This window comes from Mustelus asterias, chromosome 6 (assembly GCF_964213995.1).
Source record: "Mustelus asterias chromosome 6, sMusAst1.hap1.1, whole genome shotgun sequence".
In the NCBI taxonomy this organism is placed as follows: domain Eukaryota; kingdom Metazoa; phylum Chordata; class Chondrichthyes; order Carcharhiniformes; family Triakidae; genus Mustelus; species Mustelus asterias.
In genome coordinates, this window is record NC_135806.1 from 138506165 (window position 1) to 138518212 (window position 12048).

At 43.0% G+C, this 12048-nt stretch overlaps 1 protein-coding gene across 4 annotated transcripts in view; it reads left to right on the forward strand.

Moving 5' to 3' along the window:
- Positions 1-12048, forward strand: part of zfyve28 (zinc finger, FYVE domain containing 28) — a 191415-nt gene that overhangs the window by 112556 nt on the left and 66811 nt on the right. For all 4 annotated transcript variants that reach the window (XM_078215171.1, XM_078215172.1, XM_078215173.1 and 1 more), the window contains exon 6: positions 11254-11343. In XM_078215171.1, coding sequence (XP_078071297.1) covers positions 11254-11343 — 90 coding nt within the window. The remainder of the gene's footprint in view (positions 1-11253; positions 11344-12048) is intronic.

Below are 12048 nucleotides of genomic sequence, written 5' to 3' on the forward strand. Positions count from 1 at the left end.
AATAAGGGATGATTAGTACTGGATCTCATAGTGGAGAATGAGCTAGAGAAGATAAAAGAAGTCAAAAGTAATGCAACATTGCGGCAATAGTGACCATAAACTTTAAGGCAATTGAGAAAGGCATGAATATGACAGGGACCAGGAAACTAGATTGGAGGAAAGCCAGTTTTGAGTGGCTGAGGCCAATACTTGTGAAAATAAAATGATGTAGAATAGCAATGGGAAACTATTTAAAATGATGTTCAGCAGAGTCTAGGAAAACATATAAATTCTGCTCTTTAAATAAAAAGAAGCAAGCTTAGTGATGAATCACGGATGAATAAAGACAGTGAGGGTAAGGAAAAGAGATGCTTTAAGGAAATGAACTGTAGATGAGAGAGCGAGAAAAGAGAATGAGAAAATTAGGGGGTTAAAACGAAGCAAGAGTTGAATTATAACAAAATGGTAAAATTGTTGATTCCCCCAGGTTGTGAGTTGACCTACCTGGTTTGAAATTAAACAAAAACTTGGCTGTTAACTGTTCTCTGGTGCATTCTGCATGGCAGCACCTCTACCAAGCAGAGTCCATTTGCCAACCAATCACCCCTCTTTTTTGCAGTATAAATTGTTCCGTTTGGAATCTCGCATATCTGTCCTGATGAGTGCACGATGAAAAGCATTGACGGCATGGTTTTTTTTTCCGAAATACTCAAGTTCTGTACCACCGAATGATTAAAATAGAATCATAGAATCCCAAAAGTGCAGAAGGGGGTTATTCAGCCCATCGAGCAGGCACTGGCAAGAATCTCATCCAGGTCCTATCCCTGTAACCCCTGGTATTTGCCCTGCTAATCCCCCTGAAACAAAGGGGCAATTAAACCTAACCCGCACATCTTTGTAGTGTGGGAGGAAACTGGACCCCCCAGAGGAAACCCATGCAGACACGGGGAGAACGTGCAAACTCCACACAGTCAGCTGAGGTCGGAATTGAACCCTGGTCCCTGGCGCTGTGAGGCAGCGGTGCTAACTGCTTGCAATGACCTAATGAAAGGGAAGTCAATGGAATAGGATCATTTAACGTTGACCAGGATGCAGGCAGCAATAGAGAAAATGGCAGAAATAAAACTTCATTTTCCTTTATAATTTCACGACTACTGGATTTCTCAAAGCTTTTCACATCCACTGAAGCTTAGTCACTTTTATAACATCAGAAACATGTCTGCCAATTGGAGTTCAGCAAATTTCCATGAACAGTAATGTGATAATGACCAGATAATCTGTAATGTTGATTTGAAGGATAAATTCGACTCAGACACCAGGGATAGCTCCCCTGCTCCTCCTCAAAACAGTGCCATGGAATTTTAAATATCTACCCAAGCAGAAAAGCTTGTTTGATTTGACATCCGAGAGACTGCACCTCTAACAGTGCAGCACCCCTACAATGCTGCACTGGAGTGTCAGACTTGATTTTTGTGCTCAAACCTTGAGTGTGACTTAAATCTGGAAGCTTGTGACACAGGTGAGAGTGCTACCAGCTGAGGCGTGGCTCACACAATGTTAAATAATTACTTTGCTTCAGAATTTATCAGAGAAACAGGTGGACGTGACGTTGGATGGTGCCCTAATTCATTTTATGAAAAAGTGGCCATTTTACTCCCAAGGGTCAAAATGTGCAGAATAGAAATAGGTCATTTAGCCCAACAGCTCAATGCCAGTGTTTCTGCTCCACTTGAGCCTCCTCTAACTGCTCTCCATCTATCCCGTCAACACATCATTACAATCCTTTTTATCTCTTGTGCTCAGAGATTCGTTTCCAATAAGCTTCCCATAGCTGGATGATAAGTGTAATGTCCTAATTATGTTCGGGATTGCGGGTTTTACACAGAAAGACTTGGTTTGTATGTGTAGCTTCAAACTAGCACACAGCAGGTTTATTAAAAGAGATGTTCTCTGCACTGTACCAAGTACAAAATTGAAAGTAAAACTGCAGTTTCTGCAAACACCCTAATGACATCAGCATCATGTGATGAGCTATTAAAGCTACTTGCAACCCTCTTAAGTAGATAACAAGCAAATTTCTGTTAGAAGTGCTAAGTGGATGATCCATCTCGGCCTCTTCCTGAAGTACCCAGCATCACCAATGTCCACCGTCATCCAATTCGATTTACTCCATGTTATACCCAGAAATGGCTGAAGACACTAATACAGTAACAGCAATGGGCCTTGTCAACATCCCATCAATAGCTCTGAAGTCTTGTGCTCCAAAAAACTTGTGCTCCAAATCAAGCTACACTCTACAGGGTTGCACGGTGACTCTGCTGCCTCACAGCATCAGGGCCCCGGGTTCAATTCCCGGCTTGGTTCACTGTCTGTGTGGAGTCTGCACGTTCTCCCCGTGTCTGCGTGGGTTTTCTCCGGGTGCTCCGGTTTCCTCCCACAGTCCAAAAGACATGCTGGTTAGGTGATAAATTCTCTGTGTACCCGAACAGGCGCCAGAGTGTGGCGACTAGGGGATTTTCATAATACCTTCATTGCGGTGTTAATGTCAGCCTACTTGTGACACTAATAAATAAACTTTAAACCTTGCACCCTGAGGCAACCTGCTCCATTACAGCTACAGCATTTGTATCTACATGGCAATGTGGAAATTTGCCCTGAGTATGCTCTGTCCGTAAAAGAAAAACATACGATCCAGCGAATTATTGTCTCATTAGTCTGCTCCTGATCATCAACAATGTAATGGTGGTGTTGTTGGTGATATTAAGCGGCACTTGCACAGCAATAACCTGCTCAGTTTAGACTCCAATAGGGCCACTCAGTTCCTGACCTTATTTACAGCCTTTGTCCAAAACATGGACAGCACAGGAGAGGAGGTGAGAATGTTGACACCAAGCTAACATTGGAACAAGGTGCCCTAGCAAAATTCTGGTTGGCGGGAAATTCTGCTGGCTGGAGTCATACGTAGCACAAAGGAAGGTGGCTTTTGATTTGATTTATTATTGTCACATGTATTAACATACAGTGAAAAGTATTGTTTCTTGCGCGTTCTACAGACAAAACAGACTATTCATAAAGAAGGAAACGAGAGAGTGCAGAATGTAGTGTTACAGTCATAGCTAGGGTGTAGAGAAAGATCAACTTAATGCAAGGTAGGTCCATTCAAAAGTCTGACAGCAGCAGGGAAAAAGCTGTTCTTGAGTCGATTGGTACGTGACTTCAAGACTGTTGTTACTGGCTGTTGTTACTGGAGGTCAGTCACCTCAATCCCAAGACATTGCTGCAGGAGTAGCCCAGGGTAGTGTCCAAGATGCAATCATTAAGCTAGTTCATCAGTGATCTTTCCATCATAAAGTCAGATGTAGGGATGTTCAATGATGACTGCACAATGATCAGCTTCATATGCTGAAGCAGTCTATGTCCAAATCCAAGCTTGGACTGACAAGTGAAAAGTAATTTTCACGCCACACAAGTGCCAGGCAATGACCATCTCCAGCAAGAGAGAATTTCACCATCTCCCCTTGATATTCAATGGCATTACCATTGCTGCATCCCCCACTAACAAATATCTGCCATTGACTAGACACTGAACTAGACTAGCCATATAAACGCTGTGGCTACAAGAGTATGTCAGATGCTGGGAATTCTGTGATAACTAACTCCCCATCTCACTCCCCAAAGTCTGTCCATAATCTATAAGGCACAAGTCAGGAATGTGATGCAACACTTTCCACTTGCCTGGATGAGTGCAATTCTAACAACACTCAAGAAGCTCAACACCATCCAGGACAAAACATCTTGCTTGGTCACTACTCCATCCACCAGCTTAAACATTCACCCCCTCCTCCATGGATGCTCAGTGTCAGTAGCGTGTACCATACACAAGATGCACTGTAGCTCCTTTCATACCTGTGACCTATGCCACTTGAATGACAAAGTCAGCAGATGCCTGGAAATTCACCTCCATGCCATGCACCATGAGAAGAAATAAATATTTAACCTACCAAATGTGTCACATGTTCGATTAAATAGACAAAGAGAAAGTCACTCACCATCCTGACTTGGAAATGCATTACTGTTCCTTCACTGTTGCTGGAACTCCCTCCCTATCAGCACCACCACCTTGAGAGCAATTAGGATTGGACAATAAATGCTGGCCTGGCCAACGATATCAACGTTTCATGAAATAGGGTTTTGAAAAAAAATATTTTGGGGAAAATACTGCACAATAAAAAACATGGAAATCTGAAATACAAACACCGGAAATGCATGCGAGGCCAGGCATCATCTATAAAACACTCCGGTCAATAACCTTGAATCACCACTGGAAAATATTCCAGATGTAACAGACTTTAAGCAAGTGCAGGACAGTGTATGTGAGGGAGGGAGGAAAGAAGGAAAAGGTAGAGATGAGAGTGATGAAGCAAGAAAAGGGGATGGCTTTTTAATGAGTTTGGAAGGTTTAACCTGTCATTGGACTTTGAGCAGGAGCTAAACTATTTGTGCAACTTGACCCTTGAGTGGATTATGAAGTTGGACCTAATTGTGATTCAACAGAGCATGAGGAAGCTGAGAGCAATGTTACATAATTAGAGGTGCGCAGTCTTTATGTTGCACAGAATGAGATCGGAAGCTCTGCGTGGAGTCAAATAAGATGAGGTTGTGAACAATCTGCTTCAACCTAAAGCAGTGCATGGAGGCGGCAGATGTATCACTGACAGTGCTATAGCTTTTGTAGTGGGGCTCAAGATAATGGCTTTGGTCTTGATAACCTTCAAGCAAGGGAATAATTTATATGGCAGGTAAGGGACCAGATAATAAAGAGCTGATAAGTGTGAAGGAATGTACAAATATGTCTATAATGAGAATAGTATCAAAGGAAATAGGCTGGGCAAAGAGGTCAGAAGCAGAATATGAAGAAAAGCAAAAAGATAAATTACTGCTATTTATAAAGAATATCTCGAGACAGTTATTACCAATGAATTTACTATCATGTAAGCAAGTTTGATGATGTATGTAGACCAACAACTCGTGGAAAGGATATAGCGAAACAAATTGCAGAGAAGCGCAAGCATTATCACAGAATTGTTACAGCGCCAAAGAAGCCCATTTGGCCCAATGTGTCTGCACCGGCTCTCCAACAAGTATCATGACTTGGTATCATTCCCTTGCCTTTTCCCCCTATCCCTGCACGTTGTTTCTATTCACAAAATTGTCTAATGTCCTCTTGAATGCCTCGATTGAACCTGCCTCCATCACACTTCCAGACAGAGCATTCCAGACTGTGTGAAAACGTTTCTTCCCACATCGCATTTGCTTCCTTTGCAAATCATTTCAAATTTGTATTCTTTCATTCTTAATCCTTTTATGAGCAGGGAGTTTCTCCCTATCTGCTCCAAGCAGCCCACTCATGATTTTGAACATCTCTATCAAATCTCCTTTCAGCCGCCTTCTCTCCAAGGAGAACAGTTCCAACCTTTCCAATCTATTCTCATAACTGAAGTTTCTCATCCCTGGAACCATTCTTGTAAACATTTTCTGCACTCTCTCCAATGTGTTAACATCTTTCCTATAGTGTGGCGCCCAGAACTGTGCACAATACTCCAGCTAAGGTCGAACTAATATCTTGTATAGGTTCAGCGTAACTTCCTTTCTTTAATAATCTAAGCTCCTATTAATAAAGCCAAGAATATTGTATGCTTTATTCACTGCTCTCTCCACCTGTCCTGCCACCTTCAAAGGTCTATATACATATATGCCCAGGTCCCTCTGCTCCTGCACCCCCTTAAGAATTGTACCCCTTACTTTATATTGTGTCTCCATGTTCTTCCTACTAAAATGCATCACCTCCCACTTCTCCACATTGAACCTCATCTGCCACCTTGTCTCTGTCCTTTTGAAGTTCTACACTGTCCTCCTCACAGTTTACAATATTTCCAAGTTTTGTGTCATCTGCAAACTTTGAAGTTGTCCCCTACACACCAAGTTCTAGATCATTAACATATATCAGTAAAAGTAAGGATTCCAATACTGACTCCTGGGGAACACCACTGCCAACCTTCAACCAGCCTGAAAAACAATCATTGATATTGTCAAAATGTTCTCTGCTTCCAGTCATTCAGCCAGTTCTGTATCTACATTGTTATCGTCCCTTTTATTCCATGAGACATAACTTTTCTCAAGTCTGTTGCAGAGTAATTATAATGGAGAACATCAATTGGGCTCGGAATGGTAAAAAGGAACAAGAGGTCAAGAGTTCCTGGAGTGTGTTTAAGATAATTTGCTGCGGCAGTATGTTTCTGGTTCAAAGAGAAAGCAGGCACTGTTTGATCTGGTTCTGGGGAATGGGTTTTCCCAAGTGGACCAAATAACAGGGGGAGCGCATTTAGGGGAATAGTGGCCATTGTATCACAAGATTGAGGTTGGCCTTGGAAAAGGACAAGGAACAATCCAGAGCAGGAGTAATTAATTGAGGGAAAGCCAACTTTGATGGGTTGAGAGTGCATCTGAGTTGAGGAGTTGGCATCAAATATTGGCAGAAACGACAATGGCTGGACAATGGACCTCCGTCAAAGCAATAGCATTGCAGGCAATATCTATATTCCTTTGAAGGGGGAAGGTAGAAGAAATAAATTTTAGAGCACCCTGGATGACAAGAGCGATAGAGGTGAAGATGAAAAGGAAGAAGTACGCGCGTGACGGATGACAGGGAGAAAATACAATGGAGAGTAAAGCTGAATATAGAAAAAACTAAGTTTTTCTTTATTAGTCACAAGTAAGCCTTACATTAACACTGCAATGAAGTTACTATGAAATTCCCCTAGTCGCCACAGTCCGGCGCCTGTTCGTGTCACTGCCCCTAACCAGCACATTTCAGAATGTGGGAGGAAACCGGAGCACCTGGAGGAAACCCACGCAGACACGGGGAGAACGTGCAAACTCCACACAGACAGTGACCTAAGCCGGGAATCGACCCCGGGTGCCTAGCGCTGTGAGGCAGTAGTGCTAACTATTGTGCTGTAGGATCAGAAAGAAGTGAAAAATCTAATCAGGAAAGCAAGGAAGGAGCATGAAATGAGACTAGCAGCTAACAGGAAAAGAAATCCCAAGATCTTCCTGTAAGCATATAAATAATAAAAGGGTGGTAAAAGAAAGAGTAAGGGCGATTGGGGATTATAAAAAACGAGACTTGCATGTGGAAGCAGGAGAAATAGCAGAGGTGTAAATGAGTATCTGAAGAGGATGCTACCCAGGCAGAGGTGAGAAGGGAGGTACAGGTAAACCCGGGGAATTCACAGTTGAGAAGGGGGAGGTGTTAGGCTATCTTTACTTAAAATAGGTGAGACACGAGGCACCAAGACCGGATGAGATGCACCCAAGGATAGTAAAGGAGGCATGAGTGGGAAGGCTGTGGCGTAGTGGTATTGTCACTGGGTTAGTACTTCAGAGACCCAGGACAAGATCTGGGTTCAAATCTAGTGATGACCATGAAACCATTGTCAATTGTTATAAAAACCCAACTGATTCATTTAGGGAAGGAAATCTACGGTCCCCACCTGGTCTGCGACTCCCATAGAATCTCTACAGTGCAGAAAGAGGCCAACCGGCCCATCAAGTCTGCTCTGGCTCTCTGAAAGAGCATCCCACCCAGGCCCTCCCCTCCGCCCTATTGCCGTAACCCTGCGCATTTACCATGGCTCATCCACCAGATCCACAGCAATGTGGTTTACTCTCAAATTCCCTCTGAAATGGAGGCAGTTAGGGATGGGCAATAAGTGCTGACCCAGCCAGCGACGCCCACATTCTGCAAATGAATTTTTAAAAATTGCAGAGGCTATGGTGATAATCTTCAAGCCATCCTCAGGGGTGGTGCCAGAGGAGTGGAGAATTGTTACACCCTTGTCCAAAAAGGCGCGCAAGGGTAACGCCAGCAACTGCAGACCAGTCAGTTCGACTTCAGTGGTAGGGAAACTTCTGGAAACTATGGTTCGGGACAAAATCAATAGTCACTCAGGCAAATACAGGATAGTTAAACAAAGCCAGCATGGATTCATTCAGGGAAAATCATATTTAACTAACTTGCTGGAGTTTTTTGAGGAGGTAACAGGGAAGGTTGATAAAGGCAATGCTGTTGATGTGGTGTACATGGATTTTCAAAAGGCATTTGAGCCAGTGCCCCACAGCAGACTTGTGAGCAAAATTCTAACTTGTGGACTGAAAGGGAAAATAGGCACTTGGATAAGAAATTAGACGAATGACAGGAAATGGAGAGTAAGACCATAAGACATAGGAGCGGAAGTAAGGCCATTCGGCCCATCGAGTCCACTCCACCATTCAATCATGGTTGATTTCAACTCCATTTACCCGCTCTCTCCCCATAGCCCTTAATTCCTCGAGAAATCAAGAATTTATCAATTTCTGTCTTGAAGACGCTCAACGTCTCGGCCTCCACAGCCCTCTGTGGCAATGAATTCCACAGACCCACCACTCTCTGGCTGAAGAAATTTCTCCTCATCTTTGTTCTAAAGTGACTCCCTTTTATTCTAAGGCTGTGCCCCCGCGTCCTAGTCTCCCCTGTTAATGGAAACAACTTCCCTACGTCCATCCTATCTAAGCCGTTCATTATCTTGTAAGTAGTGATAAATAGTTCCTTTTCAGGTTGAAGGAAATTTGTAGTGGAGCTCCCCAGGGGTCAGTGTTTGGACCCTTGCTGCTCTTGGTGTATATTAATAACCTAGATAGTGGTGTGCAGGACATTTCAAAATTTGCACATGGCACGAAAATTGGAAGCGTTGTGAGCTGTGATAAGGATAGTCTTGAACTTCAAAAGGATATACATATATTGATGGATTGATCGGAAAAGTGCCAGGTGAAAGTCAATGTAGAGAAGCATGAGGTGATTCATTTTGGCAGGAAGAATGTGGACAGACAGTATAAAATAAAGGGAGAAACTCCTGAGGCGCAGGGTCAAAGGGACCTCCATCTATGTGTATGAGTTGTTGAAGGTGGCAGGGCATGTTGAGAGAGCAGTTAATAAAGCATAGGGTATCCAGGGTTTTATTAAGAGGCATTAAGTACGAGAATAAGGAAGTCATGTTGAACTTGTTCAAGATGCTAGTTAGCCCTAGAATGCAGACAGTTCTGGGCACCATACTTGAGAAAGGCTGAGAAGGCATTAAAGGGAGTACAGAGGAGATTCCAGAGATAAACTACCATTGGTATGAGGATAGATTGAAGAGATGGCGTCTGTTCCCCAGAGAAAAGGAGGCTGAGAGGAGTCTTCATAGAGGTATTCAAGCTCCCGAGGTTTAGGTAAACAGGGAGAAGCTGTTCCCACTCGAGCATCCAGAGCTAGAGGGCACAGATTCAAAGCCTCAGTGCAGACTCGATGGGCCGAATGGCATTTTTCCGCACTGTAAAGATTCCAATAATTGCAAATTCAATGAATAATCAGTTTTTGGTGAAATGGGTTGAGGGAGTGGCATTGTCCAAGGCACTGAGAACACCTAGCCCTTTAAAAGGTAGAGAAAATGACTAGTCACCATCAAGTTCACCTGATTATTCACAGGTTACATGAAATAGACTCTGCACAATGGTCCCTTTGTTCATTTGAGGAAACTGTCAGTGACAGTGGAATTTAGAGTGTTTTGGTGCCATGTATAATTATAAAATGATTATAGAACAGGAGGCAGCTATTTGGCGCATTGTCTGTCCCAGCTAGTCCCACTCTCCTGCATTTTCTCCACAGCTCTGTAAATCTTTTCTCTTCAGATAACTAGTCAGCTCCCTTCTGAAAGCCAGAGGTGACATAACACAGTGACTGGTTGAACTCTGGAACTCACTGCCTGAGAGGGAGGTGAAGCCAGATTCATACTGGTCAGATGTCAATAATAATATTCAGTAGATGTTTGCAATACTCCTATCCCCCTAGTACTTTTGCAGTATGATGATTCATACCTTGTTATATATTTGTTAGAGACAAACTGAACTTGGATGCTCTTCCTCATGTTGACAGCTTTTTGAAAATTCTGGCAACCCATTGTTTTTTTACAGATAGAAGATTTGAGATATATTTCATGAGTTGATGCTGTGTAACAAAATTGTTGATTTCCATCTTCAATGAGTGTTAGTCCAAAGATGTGCAGGTTAGGTTGATTGGCCGTGCTAAAATTGCCCCTTAGAGTCCTGAGATGCGTAGGTTAGAGGGATTAGCGGGTAAATGTATAGGGATATGGGGGTAGGGCCTGGGTGGGATTGTGGTCGGTGCAGACTCGATGGGCCAGATGGCCTCTTTCTGCACTGTAGGGTTTCTATGATTCTATTTCCACCTTAGAGAGGTGACCAAATAATTTAAACAGTTCACTGGAACTTGAAGTGCAGTGTTAGAGACTCAGCCAGGAGTGGAATGGGACAGGGGGTGGGGGAAGGAAGAAAACTCCCGTAACATCAAAATAAACTGATCTGAAAGGGGAGGGCAGGAAGCAATTGTCAAAAAGCATGGACCCATGTATTGTGCCATAGTTGGAACAATTAATTTTAAAATAACACTCCCCATCCATATGGTGCACCTGGGAGGTACCTTTTCAATCTTGAACCGGGTTAATGAAGGTACTGTTTGGCAAATACATACAGGCATGGGAAAGGGGAAGAGGGAGAGTAGAGAGAAGCCTTGTTCGGAAAGTGGTCTTGTGGTGTTTCTCAAATGGTCCCAAGTGCCATATAATGAATGACTTTGAAGCGTATTCACTATTCTATAAACAAATGGGCAGTAAAATTGCACAACTAGTATAAAGATCAAAGAAAAATTACAGCACAGGAACAGGCCCTTCGGCCCTCCAAGCCTGCACCGACCATGCTGCCCGACTGAACTAAAACCGCCTACCCTTCCGGGGATCATATTATCTGTCTATTCCCATCCTATTCATGAAAGAACAAAGAAAATTAGTGAGGTGAGGAAATGTAGTGAACTGAGTGAGCACTCGACACCTCTCTTTGCTGATGGTAATTTGAGGGGTGTGGAAAAAAGTTGCTCAGGACTCCAGCAGAATTCCTTGCTCCACTTTGGGGAGTGTCATGGGCACTTGAACGTTGCCAGAATGGGCCTTGGCTTACAAACATCAAGATTGAAATTAAGCTAAAAACTAACGGATGGAGAAATAAAAATGTTTAAATTCTTTGATTGGGGGAGTGTGGGTTGACATTTTATTGTACGTTTGAGTGAAATACTCTTGTAGCTTATTCTGTGTTGCAGAAATCTAACTCTGAAATTATCTATAGGGCCTTAAAGCTTGGATACCTCACACAAGATTTGGTTGATGACTACGAGCCAGCATTAATGTTTACAATTCCTAGACTAGCCATTGTCTGGTATGTATTTCAAAAGCAACAACATTTTTTTGTTAAACAAACACAACAAATAAGTTTTGTTTTTAAAAGCATTACAACTATTGCTGGTTCAGGTCTGTGTGGGTTGTTACCATTTAGTTATTCCACAAAATGCTGTAGCTGCCGTCTGCGTCACATGATGTTCCCTTTGACCTCTGTCACTCAGCAACAGCAATTTAAATTGAGCTTTCACCTTCAGTGTCGAACCCAATGATCTCAGCTGGGTCATCCAACCAAGCAAAGGCAAGGCACTGCTCTTGCAGATGAGAGAAATCCAAAGTCGAGTGCCCCCTTGCTGCGGCAGAACACCACATGACATCCAGTTACTCTGCAACAAGAGGTGGAATTTATTGCATACCTCTTGATTTGAAGACTGGTGCACGTCGTGTGGACCTGGAAGAAGAAAGAAGCGACAAGTGTAGCACAAAATTTAGTTACCTAACTGGAGTCGTCTTTAAAATCATACATTCCCCTTTCATCCCTGCAGATTTTCAAATTTAGACAAATGGCATTCGGTTGCCTGCTGTGAGGCTGTGCCTACTTAAAACTCAATTATATTTGTCACAACTCATTTTGCACAGAGCCCTGACAGCCGAATCTTGACTTCAGATTTGGCCCAGCAGTGACTCAGTCTATGATCTACTTTATAGATTGATGCTGCACTGAAGGCTCATGGTTCTTGCGTTG